The 18,644-nt window shown below is 34.7% G+C and overlaps 3 protein-coding genes across 4 annotated transcripts; 1 reads left to right on the top strand and 2 right to left on the bottom strand.

The window, feature by feature from the left end:
- Positions 1–1,873: 1,873 nt before the first annotated feature.
- Positions 1,874–3,527, bottom strand: LOC126712536 (cytokinin riboside 5'-monophosphate phosphoribohydrolase LOG5-like). 2 transcript variants are annotated; one of them, XM_050411891.1, is made up of 7 exons: positions 3,291–3,527; positions 3,028–3,182; positions 2,891–2,921; positions 2,641–2,740; positions 2,492–2,562; positions 2,242–2,385; positions 1,874–2,116 (listed from the first exon to the last, which is right to left on the bottom strand). In XM_050411891.1, the coding sequence occupies exons 1-7, from the start codon at positions 3,504–3,506 to the stop codon at positions 2,018–2,020; spliced, it is 816 nt and encodes a 271-aa protein (XP_050267848.1). In that variant the 5' UTR covers positions 3,507–3,527; the 3' UTR covers positions 1,874–2,017. The 2 variants fall into 2 exon arrangements, with proteins under 2 accessions (XP_050267848.1, XP_050267849.1); XM_050411892.1 differs by having other exon boundaries at positions 3,028–3,125; positions 3,291–3,522.
- Positions 3,528–7,418: 3,891 nt separating this feature from the next.
- LOC126701769 (uncharacterized) lies at positions 7,419–8,171 on the top strand. Its single transcript, XM_050400130.1, has one exon. It carries the CDS (start codon positions 7,445–7,447, stop codon positions 8,129–8,131), a length of 687 nt encoding a protein of 228 aa, XP_050256087.1. The 5' UTR covers positions 7,419–7,444; the 3' UTR covers positions 8,132–8,171.
- Positions 8,172–12,815: 4,644 nt separating this feature from the next.
- Positions 12,816–17,618, bottom strand: LOC126712535 (NADH dehydrogenase [ubiquinone] 1 beta subcomplex subunit 2). The gene is made up of 4 exons (XM_050411890.1): positions 17,435–17,618; positions 16,823–16,868; positions 16,660–16,722; positions 12,816–13,090 (listed from the first exon to the last, which is right to left on the bottom strand). Exons 1-3 carry the CDS (start codon positions 17,536–17,538, stop codon positions 16,660–16,662), a joined length of 213 nt encoding a protein of 70 aa, XP_050267847.1. The 5' UTR covers positions 17,539–17,618; the 3' UTR covers positions 12,816–13,090.
- Between the last annotated feature and the right edge of the window lie 1,026 nt (positions 17,619–18,644).

Genomic DNA, 18,644 nt, shown 5'->3' with positions numbered 1-18,644 from the left:
TGACATCCGCTTCTAATGATAACTCTTTATCATCAGACCAAGACACCAATCAGTTTTTGGTATAGGCGAAGATTGAACTTCAGATCTCTTATACAACCATCAGATACTTTACCAGTTGAGCTAATTGGAACCCACAGATGAAATTAATAATATGACCAAACGTTAGAACATTAATTCTTTATACATTTCCACTTCACAATCAAACTCACCAATCACCATCAAAAGTAACGTCAATGGTAGTTTTAGATGAAAATCACTAAAAATTTATTAACTCAACTCTTTTGAAAATATTGTAAACATTATCATGTCTGAAACATTACTCTGCAGAGCATGCACAAGAACCAAGAACCAACGCAACAGAATAGAATAGATAGCTACTATTTTAAATTTTCCCTTAAGGTAAAAAAATTGAAGTGCCAAAATATATTTTTTCTTTTCCTTTTTGGGATAAATTATTTGCTATTTTTAGAGCTTTTTCCCCCTTAAAAAGGTAAAAACAATCTACCGAATTTCTTACATTGACTAGTCGAACTTCCTACTTTATCCTTATAGACTAGACCAATAAGTACAAACAACAAAGAGATACTTTTTTGCCGCCGAAGCTAAGAGAATTGTTAGAGCATCAGTATTGAAGAATGTTACTTTATCCTATTTTACAATCTTAAAAAGTTACTTTATCAATTATATCATACCATTTTACAATACATCTTACATCCAAAAACTCTATTATTTTACTTTTTCATTAAAATATTATTTTTTAATCTTTATTTATTATTTCTTTCACATCATCACTTTTTTTTTCAGCTAAGGATATGATTCCAACGGAAAAGAGGTGAAATAAAAAATATATATATATGAATATGATTTCAACGGAAAAGAGGTGAAATAAAATATATATATATATATATATATTTTTTTTTTTTACCATAGTGCTACAGTACAATTCTAAGTTTAGAATTATATAGTGAGGTATACCATTTTTTTATGCAAAGGTTTTTGAGCTATGAAATGCCAAAAATGCCTTAGATATAGCATTAGCATTCTTCAATACTAATGCTCTAGCAACGTAAATTTACATAATTTTTACTATAACTTTTCACATAGCGAATTATGAGAAGTAGGAACGTGGTGATGGGTTTATGTCGGGGGTTGAGGGGGCAGCTGCCCCTGACTTTTTCAAAAATTCTCTATGTATTAGTAGTAAACTATTAATAAACATAGTAAAATGTAATTTGCCCCTCCTGACATAAACAACTTTTTGGTTTTTACCATATATGTACGTCTAACTTGTCAAAGAAGACAATTTTACATTCACAGAGCACCGAAGAAGCACTTTTATTAAAGAATGGGTCTCACCTACTAGTACATTGGTTTTGCACACAACTTTCGCTGAATAGGATTGGGAAAAAAAATATAGTGATACCAAACTGTAGCACCTCACTAGTCTGCCTCTTATTTACAATTTTTTTCTCTTGTAATCAACCATTTTCAGTCTCAACCTGAGTTTTCGCTGATCTAAAAAAAAAAAAAAACCAAAGTTTTTGCTATAAACTCAAATGCCTACATAACATTTTAAAAGCATTCACGGTATTGAGTAACATATACAACTTCATAGTAGTATGTACAGGTCAAATTCTAAACGAGCTTGTATCGAAGTAGAATTTGTAATTGAGTAAATTTAATTAGAAATGAAAAAAAATGAATTAAAGTAAAATTTTATATTAGATTATGTATGACAATGACTTTGGCATATAGTCGTTTATTTATTTTTTATTAGTATCGATTAATATTTCTTAGATTAATTTTACCTTCAATTTTGTCTTTTAATTTTGCCTCTCCTGACTTGAAATCCTAACTCCGCCACTGGTTCATGTAGATCCACATTTTTACCACTCACATCTCACTATATGTCAAGTTGCAACAAAAGTTGTGTAAATTTACTTAGTCTTAGCATTTTTCTCAAGGTTAAAGAAAAGCAAAATGAAACCTAAAAGATTCACTCGTGGTCTCTATTGACTTAACGAGCTATATCAGTCTGCAAAGAAGCATTGAACTCCGCCTGTTCTGCCTCCCACTTGGCCTTAGCAACTACCCCATCATGCACAGGCTCGTATTCCTAATCAAACAAACAAAAGGCTAAATCAGGACAATTTTAAAATTCTTATTCACAAAGAGAGAAAGAGAAAGCTAATTAATTAGGACAACGTAAATTCTTATTTACAGAGAGAGAGAGAAACCCACCTCGAGTTTTTGAATGAGTTCTCTAGCGTTTGGAGCAGAGACGATTATATTGCGCTGAGAGGGCTTGATAAATCCATCTTCCACGGCTGTGTTTATGAAAGAGAGGAGAGAGTTGTAGTACCCATCGACATTAAGCAATCCCACCTATTGATTTATGCATTAAAAAAAAAAAAAAAAGTCAGGTTTTGGTCTTCCAATATATGTGCGAACTAGCTTTCAAATTTTAGACTGAATCATGAAGTTGCTTTACAGGCTTATCGTGGATCCCAAGTTGGGACCATGTGACAGCTTCCAATAACTCTTCCAAAGTTCCATACCCACCTAATCATATGCATAAAAATCAGCAATTCATGAATTGTCCACAATTTCAGAGTCCGAGAGAAAACGAAAGAGGGAGACCTGGAAGAGCAATAAAACAGTCAGAATAGCGAGCCATCTCTGCTTTCCTCTGGTGCATGTCTGCTACTATCCTGACCTCCCCAACTGTTTCCCCAGTTATCTGCTCAACAAAGAACAAACCAAATATAAATCATCAAAGAACTTGTTGACTAAAATAGAGAATATATACAAATTATCATTAAAAAAAAAAAAAACTGTTATGAAATCCGTGAATCTAATAGTTTAATTATTATTCTACGTTCTAGACTACCTCCTTGTCCATCAAAAATTTGGGAATGATTCTGTGAATAAAACCAACAAACAAGTTAGTTAACTTTAAGCCGCAAAATGGGCACAAAGATTTTATTCCAAACTAGAAATCATAATGAGAAATGGTAGAGATTGTACCCTATAACATGTCCACCACCTCGATGGACCTGTTTAGAAACTAAGCCCATTAATCCAACACTTCCTCCTCCATAAACTAGATCCAACCTCCTAGAGACCTTCCTCGAGAAAACCAAGATAACTCCTTGATCAGTAAGTACAGGACCAAGAAGATACTTGAAATTCAATGTTCAGTTTGATTAAATTCACAGGTAAAGCAATTGAAAATCCAAAAACATAATACTAATAATAATAATAATAATTTCTAGGCATGAAAAGGGTACCAGCTCTTGGCCTAGTTCCAGAGCAGCATCACTATAACAAGTCCTCTTGCCTGTTCTGCTTCCGCAGAAAACACAAACCCTTTTGAACCTTGACTTCACTATATTTTCCTCCATCTCTCTCTGGGTTTTTTTTTTTTGTGTGTGTGTGTGTGTTCTTGTCCTTCTTTGGTTAGATAAGCTCAGAGTATTCTTGAGACTTTTCGAGTCGGATTCCATATGCCTAAATTAAGCGTAGAGGATATACATTTATAGACACAGCAAAAAACATGAATAGAATGGTCATCCGTGGAACCCTTAGGCACCACGTGGAGCTAGAGCTTGGAACTTGGAATCTTTTGTTGTAATAGTTTCGCCAACCAGAACTTGGAATGCATTGTCAGTGTCCTCAACGGCTCAACGCTAATGAATCATGTGCACTCTCATTTTGTCTCGTCTTGTTTTGTCTACTATGAGTTCTCAAAAATTTCATCCACTTAAATTAGCCATAAAAATAATTATCCACTTTTGTCTAATTAATTATAAGTTAAAGCTTGTTGCACATGACTATTTACATAGTTTTACACATTTTTAAAAGTAACTAAAATCATGACTTGAAATTACGATTTCCAAGTGACATCACAATTTTAATTGTTGTTACAGTTGTATAAAACTATTTATATGTAATAAATACTGCTCATTAATCATTTACTCCTTCGCTCCATTTTGGTTAGCCCTTATACTATGAATAAGTCTAATAACAAATTTTTCCACAACTACTAAAGTGGTAGATTATGAGCCATGTAAAATAAAAATGATTTGAGTGGTAGAAAATAAAATAGGTTAACAGTATATTAATAAAAATTTACACGTACAAAAAATACAAGCCATACCAAATTGAACTCGCCTTGTAAAAGATTGAATAAGAGTTAGAGGAATAGTAAGTCCGGTTTTAATCCAATACATATATAAGTAATTATAAAATACTCCTGAAATACAGTAACATGATACTCAATCCTTTTATATTTATGATAGGTCATACTATTTATAATGGGTCTATCATAAATGTAAGATAAGTGAACATCACTTCACCGACATTCAAAAAAATAACTAATAATTTCCAAAACCCAAATTAACCCAACCATTCAAGTGAACCCATTTGTCGAGTCCAGATGTAACATCTTCAGTTGCCTCAACTGAAAAGAGAGGGACTGGAGAGGCTTCCGACAATCTGATCATGATTGAATTAAAAAGTTTGAAAAGACTTCGTTTTTTAATTAGTTAAGATCACCCATGCAGTATCCAATTAGAAGGTAGCACAAAATGTCACCCCCCTGTAGTCATCTACTTCCACAATTCTTTTTTTTTTTTTTTTATAGCATATTGAGTGAGAAGATGTCTTTTCGTGCACAACTTCTCCAAACTATGAAAGAAAATATGACCTTAATGTTATTGGGAAAAAGAAAGTTGTGGGATCCATTCAGGCTTCTCTCTATCTCTCTCCGTTCTGTATGATGTCGGCTGAAGAAAAAGGGCTTAACCTCTTCTAATTCTTTTTATATACATGATGCTGGATCAGTGATCATAGTTCCCTATATAGTCACAAATAACAGCAAAAGGTGAATTAGAAAATTCAATTTATAGAATCTAAGAGTGAGATGGCACATGTTATTTGATACTGTAAATATCACCAGTGAGCTACACGATCCTTACACGCTCGTAATGATATCTGCACAGAAAAGAGAGAAGACCTAACAGAGAGCACCGGTGTGGTGCTGGCCAAATACCCTCTAAAGGTCAAGTTAGAACTATTCTCACAACTCTAGAGTGATAGAGAATGGTAAATTATGCGTACCTTGATTTGTGAGGGTATTGGGGCTTTTATAGTAGTAGAAAGTTGGTCTCTCTTCCTTGGCATAGAAGTCTTTTCCTTATATGAATCCTCTTGAATAGTCCCAAACGTGATGGACAAGACATTTTCTTGTAGAGAAGATCTTTATTTACGCGCGTATCTTCCAGAATCCTCTTCACGCTAGGATTCTATCTACCTAGGGATTCTATAGTAATTAAGTGTGTGTCGCAAGTATTTTCCATCTGGGGTTTCTGCTGTATCTATCCATAACGGGCATTTGCGCAAGTTGGGCTTGCCTTCTATCGGCTCACAAACATGGATCCGTCAAGCCCATTTAAAGGAGGTCCGTCAGGCTATATTTTTACCCTTATCATTATTCATTAATTGTTAAAATCTAACAAGTGTTTCCTTGGAGTTAGAACCTGGGACCCTCTCTTCCTCAATCCCAAACTCTAAACCTTGGGTAGGTAAGGGATGACAATAGGAAGGGACAGGGCGAAGAATGAGATTTTTACTTTTGCTCCACATAGTTTTGTCTTACTTCATCCCCACCTTGCTCCGTATAATAGGAAAAACTTTTTTGCCCCATCTCCGCTCCTTGGGGCCCACCCCACCTTTTAAAATTTTAATTCATGTTAGTTTGCCCTACAACTATTACAATTTTTTTAATAAAACTTGTTTTATTAATATAAATATACTTGAAATTATAATTAAATTTATCCTATTAAATCAAACTAATTTTTAGCAAGAAATGAATAATATTATCTAAGATTTTAACAAGACAATATCACAACAAAAACAAAAATCTTAATATCCATGCATTTAAATAAACTAGTATTGATTTGTTTGTTTAATAGTAGGATTTAAGGTATTAAAGAATTTATAATTATTGCCCTTATTAACACAGGGCAGGGTGGGGCTAAAATGTCTAAACTCATCCACGTGGTAAGGGCTAAAATCTTGTCTCATCCCCATCCCTCCATTTATGCGAAGCGGGGAAAACCTGCATGAGGTGAAGTGAGGAGGAGCAGGTCAAGGCGGAGTAGGGCAAAATTGCTATCCCTAGATAGGTACCATCCCACCTAATAAGTGAGTGGTAACTTCAAGTAGTTTCTTTCCCACAAATGTAGTTTCTCTATACCATATGTGTCACACATAAAGATAATTAAGTTCTCATGGCTCTATCTCATAAAAAAATCATAAAAATGTAAAAATGCAACAAAAGGAGTTGTTTCTACAACATTGCGTATAGGAAGTAAAATATTTTATTCTCTAGTTATAAAAATAAAAAATATAAATAAATAAATAAATAAAAATCTTTTTTTATTTTGTTGCTAAAACAATATGGGCAACCTCTATCAAAATCCTTTGTAACTATTTTAAAAAGAAATATAATTTTCATATAAATTGTTGGAGTAGGATATAGGAGTATTTTGGAGATTTATACTTGGTAAGGTTATGTTATATAAAAACTGTTGTAATTCGGCCTAATTTTCTCATATATTGGATTATTAGCTACTCACTCTTGTGAACACATACTACCAAATCATGAAAACTCTTTGGGTTGATTACTCTCTTCTCTCTTATGTAATCTTCTGTATGTAAACTGATTTTTCAGAACACATAAAGTAAACATTTTGAGTTTCGACAAACCGTCGTGAAAATTCATACGTTATCCGAAATCATATACTAGCATTATCCGAATCGTTCAGCTTGTTTCTATGACCACTAACCTTTCTAGCAAGTATGCTGATCCGGATGGTGACGAACTTTCCCAAGAATTTCCATGAAGTCGGTACCGCAAATGTTGATCTTAGCTAGTCTCAGATTTCCATGTCGTGCACAAAGAAACCAAAACCATGAACAGTTGTAACTAACCCTACGATCTCTATCCTCTTTATTTTCTTGACAAGATCCTACCCTTTAGCTGATTGCTCATTTTTTTAATGTCTCTCGTTTGCAAGACATATTGTCTTCTTTCGAATTAAAAATTAACACAGGTTGGCACCTCCCACCTCGTGCATGAATATTTAGCATAGTAGTCTATTCACCAACAACAAAATCTTAGCCACTGCACACTTTGGCTCACTATCTCTAACGGAAGGTTCCTTCAAATAACTTGGTCTCTTAGCTGTTGCCAATTGTGCTCAGCCGTACTATATAGGGTACTTCATGGTCTGTTCACATAAAGACCTCAGATCTGATTCAGGATTTCCTGTCTTTATAGGCTTCTATATACAATAGAACTCAAAACGAAGAAATTAGCTACGAAGTACGTATACTCTCATAAACATAAATTCATTTCAGAGTCGCATCTTTTTCTCTTATGGCACTCCCAAATTTTGATGCTCTTAGGGACTTACACAACTCTGCCAATCTCCTCCTTCATTCACCCACTATCCAACAATCCCTTGTGCACCATCGACAAGAAAAGTGGGTTCATGAGGTCTCGGAGGCATCTCTAAGAATGTTGGACGTGTGTGGCATTTCTAAAGATGTTCTATTGCTCGTCAAAGAACAACTCCATGATCTTCAATTCACATTACGTATGGTATGTATTGGCGAGCCCGATATTGGTACCAAAATTGCGGCTTATAATCACTATAGAAAGAAGTTGAAGAAGGAAACATTGAAGTGCTTGAATTCTTTAAAAGGGATTAAGAGCAAATCCATTGTTTCGAATCACTCACCAATCGATGAGAGCCTTAAAGTAGTGGTTGATGTGCTAAAGGAAGTGAAGGTGACTAGTATTACTATCGTGGAGTCACTATTGTCCCTCATTTCTATACCATGGCTGGATCAAAAATCAGCTAAAGGGTCTTTTGCGTCAAGGTTCATACGCGTGGGTAGTCAAGGTTTATATGATATGTGCGATGTAATGGCGCTTCAAAGTGCGAATAAAAGATTGGAGGCAGTGGAGATTGCCATTGAAGATCTTGAGGCTGAGCTGGATTGCATGTTTAGGCGTTTGATCCAGACTAGAGTTTCACTTCTCAACATTCTAACAAACTAGCTAGTTGTACGTACGTAACAGTGGGAATCCCAAGGTTGGCAACCCAATTTAAAGGCTTGCCCTCTCTGGCTCACCACTTAGGGCACAGTACAAAGCTAGATATAGTCATTGATTCTATTTTATTATTTTCTTTTTTTATTTTTTCCTGAGAATATTCTTTTATTCATTCTTATAAGGCAGTTTAGCCATGTTTGTATTATTGTACTCTACTAGATAAGCCTGTACAAGCCTGCAACCTGTTAATGTACTTTGTTTTTGGTTTTTCTTTAACTCTATGAATCCATGTGAGTTCATATTGATTAATTGTTTTCTAAATAATGAATGAAAACCATGTCTTTGGGGCCGTAAATTAAAAATGAGTCAAACAAAGTTTCGGACAAGGAAAACTAGGAAGAATAATTTATTCTAAAGCTAAGTAGTCTCCTTACCAAAACCAACGAATCATATTTGAGCGGATTACCAGAAGAATCCGTAACAACTCAAAACTTTAAATGTTGACTTCAAGAATAAAAATTCAAGTGAAAACACACAATTGGTTTATGCAGTTTACATTTTGGGCACTTTTATTTTTTAATATCTATAATATCTGTTCTTCAAATTTTAACATATGTGAATAACGAAGCAATGCAATTGTTTATTTTTAATGACACAAAATCTTCTTCTTTTTTCAAAGAAAAAAATATCTAACAGGTCCCAACCCACCCACTTACTTTCTCATCCACCAATCAAGATCCATGCTCTGAGAGAGAGAGAGAGAGAGAGATTATCCACTCTTTCCTTCCCTTCTTTCCTGACCAAAAATTCTCATCCCCTAAACTCTCTTCTTTTCTCTAAACATACCAAGGAGACAGGTTGGGTTATTGATGTTGAGAAGGTCATTTGATCACAATGGGATTTGCTTGCACTTCTTGTCTAGAGTGTTGGATTTGGAGGTAGATTCCGAGCCTTGTGAAACAGATGAAAAAAAGGTTAGCAGGAAAGTTGGGCTTCACGTCTGTTAGAGAGTATTTTAAACAACCTGTTCAAAGTGTTCAGAGGATTAGATGTGGTTTGATACCTTTAAGGCTTTAACCAAGCTTTTAAGAGGACTTTTCATGTTCGAAGGAGGAAATGCAAATAACAATGAACTACGGAAAGCTAAAAACTAAATTCTAAGTTACCAAGTTCAAGGTCTAAACTTCTAAGTAAGATAAAATGTCATTGGATCCCAAGCAACTAAGTTATTCATTATTACGCTAAATCTAATTATAAACAGAGTGGTTCGAAGCCTAGTCAATCTAAATAGTAAACAGTTTGAAGGTAAAATAAAAAATGTGCAAAGCAATGAACAGATAATAGCCTTAGTAATTCTAAACATTAAATTAGATCAAAGATAATGCATTATGGATCAAATAGGACTAACAACTAATTAAGAACTAGAATCAAAATAAAATAAACTTGTATAAACAAGATTAAAGTGACTAACAAAATTACAAGAAACCGTTTACAAGTATGAACACCTTCTAAAGCTCTATGAATTACGAGAGAATCTCCCAATGAGCTAAATGATTTCAATTATCTCTGTATTAGCAAGTTAAAACAGAGAGTGGTATCTTTTTCTTGAGACCAAATCCTCTATTTATACTTAAGGCCTTTGATGGGTACTAACAATTTTTCCTTCCACATGTCTCTTTTTCATTGAGCTTGAATAACACTCTGTCACAATATTTGATACTATTTATATAACTTCTTAAAACTAGTTTGATGTCACTTGTCCTTGTTGTGTGCACCTTTACATTGCTCAATAACTGTCATTGCACATCTATTCCTCATGTCATTTTCTACGTTGTTCTGGTGTTGTTACATATATAATTTCCTTGTTGTGACAATAATTGTCATATCTTTAGAAACTCTAGAAATTTTTGATTAACACCAACAATATCACAAACACTATCAGACACATTCAAGGAAAAATTGAGGTTATTGTTAGCCGATTAACACAAGACTTTTTTTTTGGTTAATAATTTGATAGTTGCAAGGGAGAGAAGAGATGAGAATTTGACTGGACGTTTTTGTTGGAAATATCAAAAAGTGTCGGTTGAACTATAAAGAGCACAACCTTATCATGAGAAACAATTTAGGTATTTTGCGATGATTAAGAAGTGAGTCGCTAGTAATAAGTATAGTGACAAAGAACAATCACACATTGCCCATTGCAAAGAAGATAATAGAACGAGTAAGACATGGTATGTTCTTTTTCCTCTTTTAAGGCCTTGTCTTTTTCCTTCAACTATTTGGTCCTTGATTTTTTGCCATGTGATGTGAACTTATTTTCCCAGTCTGGCTAGACGATTAAGCTTCTTATCAATTCCATTTTTCTTGTTGCTCCGGCATACTCCTTGATTAATGTCAAGTAATTCTTCCCCACTTTCGAACAATAACCAAAAGAAACCAAACATCCCGACAATCATTTCTCTTGTGACAGTGGACAAGGGCTCTTAGCCATGTTGGGCAATTGAAAGACAACCTCAGCGCTAATATACAGATTTCGCGAAGGTTAAGATACCGTGCGCATTTTTCTATGTATATTGGCATGTGATTGTGATGACATTGTAAACCTTAGCCAGGTAGGTCGTCCCTTTGTCTACACTATACAACCATGCCAACCTTAAATTTTCTTGACTTATGACGAAGAGTTGGGGAGCTAACATGATTTGAGAATCTAATGTGTTTATTATTCTTAAATAATCAATTTGAGAAATATTACACACGGATGGGTGATCAGATTTGTTGCCCTTCTCTGATGGTAAGCTCTCCTACACACGTGGATGCCAGTGACTGTTTCAATACTTTGTGCTGTTGACCCTTACACAGCGAGTCTTGCAGTAAGAAATGTTTCCATTCAGCTCATTAATGAAGCCATACAAATAATTGTGATTTGCGAGGTTCTTAACTTGTTCTCAAATTTGCCAAGAACTTTATAATTTAACTAGTTGACATCTCCTGCCGGTCTTTTAAAGATATTCAGAGCTCAAATCCCCTAATTGATTGTAACTATTGAATTACGTATTAAAAACAAAAAACAAAAACTTGTTCTCAAATTTGAAGGAAGATAGTTTAAAGTGTGAACAGGAGCAAAAGAGTTACACTGGAATTCAATGCGGATTAGGCCTCAGGCCAGTCAAATTCTAACAGAAATGGGAATCAAGCTTGTTAATCCACTCAATGATTTTAGAGGTAACATATCAGCTGGTACGGGCCTTAGCCCGAATTTGACAGGAGAAGCCAGTCAAACGACACCACACTACAAAAGCCAGTCCAAGTTTTAAGCATGTGAAGGTATCGAGCACTTCCATTTTGTGCGGTGTTTTTAACTTTTTAAGTGCAACATTATGGATATACATTTTTCAAAATCTTTTTTACAACTTATTAAGGTAATAAATAGTAACTAGAATAGCACTATTTTCACATGACTCTACTATCAAGATCATTTTATTAACAATCCATTTCAACAACTACGCAAAATTGTGTCCACAGATTTTATTCATGTAAAGTGAGCTTGGGTAACTTAGGAGTACTTTGAGGTGCTTAGAGCATCAACAATGGGCCTGTTATATGCCAAATGTAAAGTACTTTTGACATACAGGCCCAAAAATTGATCAACAACCGAAAGGCCATACGGGAAAAGCCAAATTTTCTTTGAGATTTAGCTACAGTACCATCTCAAATGTAAGATGGTACTGTAGCTGAATGGTATTAAAAAAAAAAAAAAAAAAAAAAAAAAAAAATTTAATGCTCTCTCCACGTTTTACCCGGCAATTTCTCACTCCTCTCTCATTTTTTCTTTCTTTTCTCTCTCTTCCTTCTCTCTTTCTCATCCCCTCTCTCTCTCTCGCCATTGTCAAGCTTCTCTTAGTTGAGTCTGTGCCAGATCGGAGCTCACGCCAAATCGGATTTCTAGATCGACGTGGTGGCGAGGCTGGTGGCTGAAGGTCAGCGCGGTGAAGATCGGCGTGGAGACCGATGTGGAGAACGGCATAGAGACCAGCGTTTGGTGGGTTTGGTGGCCAACGTGGAGATCGGCATAGAGACCGGCGTTTGGTGGGTTTGGTGGTTTTGACATGGTGGCTGGTTTCTGGGTTTGGTGTCCGACGTTTGGTTGGTTGGGTTGCTATGGGTTTGCTGGGTTTGTAGTGGGTATTTGGTGGGTTTTATTTATTTTTTTTTTTTTGGGTTTTTGTTTCCGGTGGGATTTTGTTGGGCCGAGGGTAGTGGTGGCATGGTTGTGATTGTTTGTTTAGTTGTGGCCGGTGCTAGAGGATGAGGGAGAAAGAGAAGAAAAGGAAGAGAAAAAAAAAAAGGAATAAAAAAGAATATTTAAATAAAATGGGAAAAAAAAATAGAGTTTTAGGATGTTGGGTGTATTGTAAAATGCTATGGTATAATTGATAAAGTAACCTTTTGAGATGGTAAAATAAGATAAGATAGCAAAACTGGCTATTGATGCTCTTACAGACTAATATACGAGTACCAAACAAATCTCTGTAACTTGTTTTTCTTGTTCTTCTATAAATCAAACCTACGGTAATTTCAATTTGAGGGAGAATTGTGTTCCTAAATAAACAATGAATTGAATTAAAATGAATAGAAGCCAATAAGGTTAAAAATTGACATTATTTTGGGCAAGAACAGGTAGCTAGCTATGTATGGAAAAATGATAGGATTCCCTGCTGCTTAAAAATATATTACACAAAAGGATAGGAGGTCAGGAACGTAAATAACACATTAAAATCGAAGTAATGTTCATGCTCACAGACATGGTGAAATGAAGTTTGATGTTCATTTGTCATCGCATCCTGCCCATACAATCTCTTTTCCACAATCACTTTATTGAAACAAACAAAGAAAATTGACATAAATTTGTGCCAAGAACCCCACCAACAGAATTCTTTGTCCTGTCATTTCAGCTCAATGGGACGCCTGCAAATAATAGAATCTGAGCATGTTTCGTCCAATTTATTTTGCAGTTTATACTATTAAAAATTAAATATACAATTGAGAGAAGAGCTTAGTAAGCATTTGTCCACCAAATCATGGTGCAACTCATTTGCCAGCTACCTCTTGTAAAGAAGGAATTCATGCATGAACATTGACAGGATATGAACAAACACACATTAGATTGTAGTTATTTTGAATCTCTCATATTTCTGGAAGTAGGCACAGCTATCACTCTCATCTACGGGCTATAGTCTATAGATCATCCTAAACAAGTGGCTGTACCAATAACCTTTTTGAGTATCATGTAATGAAGCTAACCAAGTATCCTGACATTCACCTATAATTCAAAGTTCAAACATAATCTTTCTTATACATTGGCACATTTCAAAAGGATAGAACTAAAAAAAAAATATTTAATTATAGCTGATAAAATTATTAAGTTCCATATTATTAAATCTTCACACAGTACACGAGTCAAACAAGAAAAAATTGAGAAATTTCATCTTTTTTGCTCAATATTGCCCAGATGCATAATCCTCAGTATCATAAATTATACCCTAAGTGGACATCTTTCTAAAATAACCCCCCTCGATCTTTTTTTTTTTTATTAGTACAATAAAAATTAACCTCCCTCATTCTCCATGAGCAGCTCAACATTTTTCATTACATGCCAAATTTTCACCATTCTTCAAAGAATAAAGATTCAAATATAATGACAAATAAACCAAATAACAAAAGCAAAAAGTTCCTTAAGGTTCTGGTATCCTTAAGGTGGCTGTTACTGCTGAAAATAACAAGCTCAAATGTATAATCTAGAAACTCGCATTTTAGATGTGAGTTTGGTCTAGAAACTTGGGGAGGATTTGCAACTCATATGTTCCGGTATCCTCAAGGTGGCTGCTAGCCTGCTACTGCTGAAAATAAGAAGCTCCTATAAATGGAATGTTTGTGTTGGCTTACAAAACAAAAAATAGATTGGTTAGTGCTTCTTTTGACAGTAGCTTGGGGAGAGACCCCAACATATGACAACCTTATGAAGAGAGCCTATAGCATGGTTAATTGGTGCTGTACGTGTAGGAAAAGTGGGGAGACTATGGCAGCCTCCTGTTGCATTGTGTTGTTGCACACGTCTAAGGGTTTTTGTCTTCCCTATGATTGGTGTCCATTGGGTGATTCCAGGGAGTGTTGTTAAGTGGTTGGAGAAATTGATTTGGTAAACACTCATCATTTGTTTGGGATTTGAGCCCAGTACGCTTGCAATGGATATTATGGAGAGAAATCACAGCACTTCTGATTGCATAGAAGTCTCAGTGGTCCAACTGAAGTCATCTTTTATTAGGACTTTGTTTGATTGGTCTTGCATTTAGGGCCTACCAATTTTGACAATGTCATTTATTTCATTGGTTCTCTTTCTTTCCATTTGGAATTTCTATTCTTTTTTAATTCTTTGGCTATATAGCCTATATTAGAGCATCCACATTGGTGGTGCTAAAAATAGCAATATTTTTTAGCACCACCAATCACAAAAGTGGAGCTGCAATGGTGGAGCTATAGCCAAAAATTTTGGCTTCTCAGCTACAGTGCACAGCCAAAGATGGCTGTGCACTGTAGCTCAAAGTTAAAAATAAATAAATAATTATTTTATGTTGTGTTCACACTAATGGTTAGAATATTTTAATTTTTTTTTTCTTTCACCTCCTTTCCCATTTCTACCCATTGCTCCTCTCTCCCCTCAGTCCTCACACTCTTCATTTCTTGCAGTTGCCGATGGTTAAATGAGTTTTGTTGATTCGTGGGTCATGCCCTGGTGGGTCATCGGTTTGTGCCGTGGGGTTCGTGGGTCATGTTGTGATGGATCTCGCCTGAGTTTTTCTTTTGTGGCTGTGTGTTGATTTTCTTGGCTAAGTTGGCTTGGGTTGCCATGGGTTTTATTATTGTGGTTGTGGGTTGATTTTCTTGGGCAGTTATGGGCTGATTTTGGTGGTTCTATTTGTGGGCTGTGTGAAGTGGTGGTTGACCAGTGGTGGTGGTGGGTTGTGTGAAGCGGTGCTTGACCGATGGTGGTGGTTGTGATGGTTGTTTATTGAAATAGATATATTATTTTATTGTAGTGGATATATTATTTTATTGTGTTGAAAGCTAAAATAAAAGCACTGATGTTGGATGTTTTGTAAAGTGAGAAGGTAAAATAGATAAAGTAGCTTTTTGTGGTGCCAAATAGCTAAAATTATAGCTCCACCAATGTGGATGCTCTTACACATACATCTTGTATGCATAAGGTAGCTTATTTTCTTCAATAAAATCTTATTACTTATCGAGAGAGAGAGGTAGGTGTATCCCTTCTCCTGAAGGAATTTGGTTGCTGAATCCGGATGGCTTGTTATCTGAGAAGAATTTAACCTGCCTTGGTGTTGCATGATGAATTGGGGACAGTTAGGAATTTAGGCTTGGGTTACAAGTGGAAAAGGACTGTAATATGGATACAGACTCGTACTGAGATGATCCTTTAAAAAAAAAGTGCTGAATCCACAGAAAGTGAAAGAGTATTGCCAACTTATGACTGAACCTTTTACACTTGCTGTTTTTCTGGTAAATTCATTGTGTTTATAGAGAAACAAAGTCTATGGCTAATTACTTTACCAGTTTTTATACTGATATTGGAAGTTTGAAGATTGTTTGTTTTCCTCTTGAGTTTCCAAAAGAGGGCTCACAAGTTGATATATAAAGAAGGCAAGGGTTTCACTTCTCAAAATACTTTTCTAATAAAAATTTTTCAATCCTTCCCCAAACACCCCCCTCCCCACCCCCTCCAAAAAAAAGGACAAATTTTGGCTCCAAACATGTTCGGAACCTTGGGCTCCAACCAAGAATAGGAAGATGACATCAACTTAACCCAACCAACCAAGTGAGTCGGGATACATGTCATCTTTCTATTGGTGGTTGGAGCCCAAGGATCCAAACATGTTCGGAGACAAACCTTTTCCAAAAAATAAACCCTTCTTTTTTCCCTTCTCTATTGCCTGCCTGTCTTAATGGACAAATGTATAAGAGATAAGCAATGACTATCTAATATTTCAAACTTAACAGAAATAATCAACTTACTACACAATGCAGAATATACAAGTATACAACAATTCCTCCTAGAATGTTGGTTTAAAAGCTAAATTGCCATCAGTTAGGATTAACCTATACATAGTTTAGTCAAAGAGTTTCAAATGCTAGGTTCTTTTCAGTGTGCTACAGTAATTTCCCAATATACAAGCAATATTTAGAATATGTATATGCATCCATATATGCCATCAAGCATGACCCATTTTAACACAAACCTAGTCTTTAATTCAAACAAGAAAGATTTGTAAGTATAGCCTATAAGGAGGAATTCCATTCTCATTAATAAACAATCAAATGAAAGCAATAAGACTTCCTCTAGTAGTTTTTAAACAAGTACCAAAGAGTGGATAAACCCATTTGATTGAACAGTAGATAAAGCACTTCATGATAACTAGGCATCCAATTTTTAGTAGCTAAAAGCAAAGAAAGATACAACAGACCTAATGTTCATGCTCATCGCCATGGGAATGATCACCATGGCCCTCCCAAGGATGTCGCCAACCCTAAAGATGAAACATGGGGGAAAAAAAAAATTCAAAAAAATCATATTATAAAGAAAGAGGCGTCAAATACAGAGAAAGCTGAAACAAAATTGACTCTTACCAGTACTACAGGGGCATCTTGTTTGGCTCTGTACAGAATCCAAAACCTGAAATATCAAATTCCAATAAAGTTCATAAACACACCCGAAAATTAAAGTCACAATTAAGAAAGAAAAAAATAATAATAATAAATAAAAATAAAAATAAAAAAAAACCATGGACACATACCATCATTGTCAACATTCATTTATTTGGCAAAATATATATACTAAATTATATACTAAAAATAAACTAAGCTCCGAAAACCCTGTTGTTGAATCCTGAGACCCATCAAGATTTTTTTTTTTTTTTTTTTTGGGGTCTATGTTTTTAGTATTTACAGCTAAAACCCACTTATAATTTATAACACAGATTTCCACCAAATCAAAAATAAAATTTTTTTCACTAATTCTATATAGCGTTCGCACATTTCAGATCCTGAGAAAGACAGTGAAGAAACTAGATTACGATAAAATAACACGAAGTAAGCAGATCTGAGATACTGAATTAGAAGATAACCAGTTGATTGATAGTAAGAAATTGATTAAAGGATGTGAAAAACAAAATTAGGGGTTCGATTAATAGAAAAAACAAAAATTGAAAAGAAGAAATGAAGGTCAAACACAACACTGACCACATGACAGCGCACATGCCCTTGCCGGTGATGGAGTGCCAGCGCTTTGGTTGATGCACCGTGATGCCCTTGTAAGTAGTTCCCGCTCCATGCCCTCCTGCCATATTTCTCTCTCTCACTCTATCTCTGTGAGCAAAGGTTCAGTCGAAAATGGTTGTCTATAGCTGAAAATACCTGAAATAAAAACAACCAAAAAAAGAGACCGAGAGACACACTGACAGCCCAAGAAGAAATTGAACAAACTCACGTTCGGCCCAATCTCACCCTTCAGAAATTGGGTGCATTTATGATTCAAAGTGAGAATTGGGCCCAATTGAATCTTATCTTTTATTTTATTAATCTTAATGTTTTTTTTTTTTTTAATAGAAAGCATTTTTTGAAAAATGAATCTTTCTTGATTTCTATTTGGTTGCAATGTGTTAAAAAAAAAAAAAAATTTATTTGACATACACTTGTTTTACTTTCAAATAAGTATATGACCAAAACTTTCAATCGTGAAAATAGACCTTGACTAAGAAAATAAAATTTTAGTTTATCTATAGTAGTTTTTTGAATGTGTAACATTCTAGAAAATTGTTGTTGCCAAGATATTGGCGAGAATTTTCATACCTAAAATCTCATGAATATAATGATGCTTTAAAAACCACTAAACCAACCCTTTAGGTTTAAATGGTTTTTGCTTTTGAATAGTGGAAAATGTTTTCCACTTTTGTTGTACTTATTTTTATTCAACTACAAACGACGTTTTCTACCATACCAAACTTTTGAAAAAAGCGGTAAATATTTTTTACAAAACAAATGGACTGTGGTAATTGGCTATTTGGCAATCCATTGAATATGTGAGTTGGACCTTCCACAAGACATGTCATAAGATAATTACTTTATTATATAGGATAAATTACTTATGGTGGATTTTTTTTTATATGATTTATGGTGGATTTTACATATTAATTAGTGTCTTGGCTTACTGATAAAGAGCAATCACTATTAAGTTGATTCTATGAATCAAAATTTTATCATATAAGATGGATCATGCATATATTTAATAATTATTTATAAAAATCATATAAGATAACTATTCCATCTTATTTGGCAAAATTTATGTAAAATGTAAATAAAAACATGGACTAGAGATTGTGATGAAATTGAGATGAATAGATGTGCGGATGCGTTAGCTCGCAAGGGTGGTTGCCAAGCTGCTGGTTTTTTT

Source organism: Quercus robur, chromosome 2, assembly GCF_932294415.1.
Source record: "Quercus robur chromosome 2, dhQueRobu3.1, whole genome shotgun sequence".
NCBI classification, from domain to species: domain Eukaryota; kingdom Viridiplantae; phylum Streptophyta; class Magnoliopsida; order Fagales; family Fagaceae; genus Quercus; species Quercus robur.
The sequence above is the reverse complement of the archived record's forward strand: the minus strand, read 5'-3'. Positions and strand labels throughout refer to the sequence as shown.

Coding starts and splice junctions, on each gene's coding strand:
- LOC126701769 (XM_050400130.1), top strand. CDS start 7,445: ATGGCACTCCCAAATTTTGATGCTCTTAGGGACTTACACAACTCTGCC.
- LOC126712535 (XM_050411890.1), bottom strand. CDS start 17,538: ATGGCAGGAGGGCATGGAGCGGGAACTACTTACAAGGGCATCACGGTG. Junction 16,869..17,434: donor GGCATGTGCGCTGTCATGTG/GTCAGTGTTGTG, acceptor TTGATATTTCAG/GTTTTGGATTCTGTACAGAG. Junction 16,723..16,822: donor AAGATGCCCCTGTAGTACTG/GTAAGAGTCAAT, acceptor TTTCATCTTTAG/GGTTGGCGACATCCTTGGGA.
- LOC126712536 (XM_050411891.1), bottom strand. CDS start 3,506: ATGGAATCCGACTCGAAAAGTCTCAAGAATACTCTGAGCTTATCTAAC. Junction 3,183..3,290: donor TGGAACTAGGCCAAGAGCTG/GTACCCTTTTCA, acceptor TTGAATTTCAAG/TATCTTCTTGGTCCTGTACT. Junction 2,741..2,890: donor AATTTTTGATGGACAAGGAG/GTAGTCTAGAAC, acceptor TTTGTTGAGCAG/ATAACTGGGGAAACAGTTGG.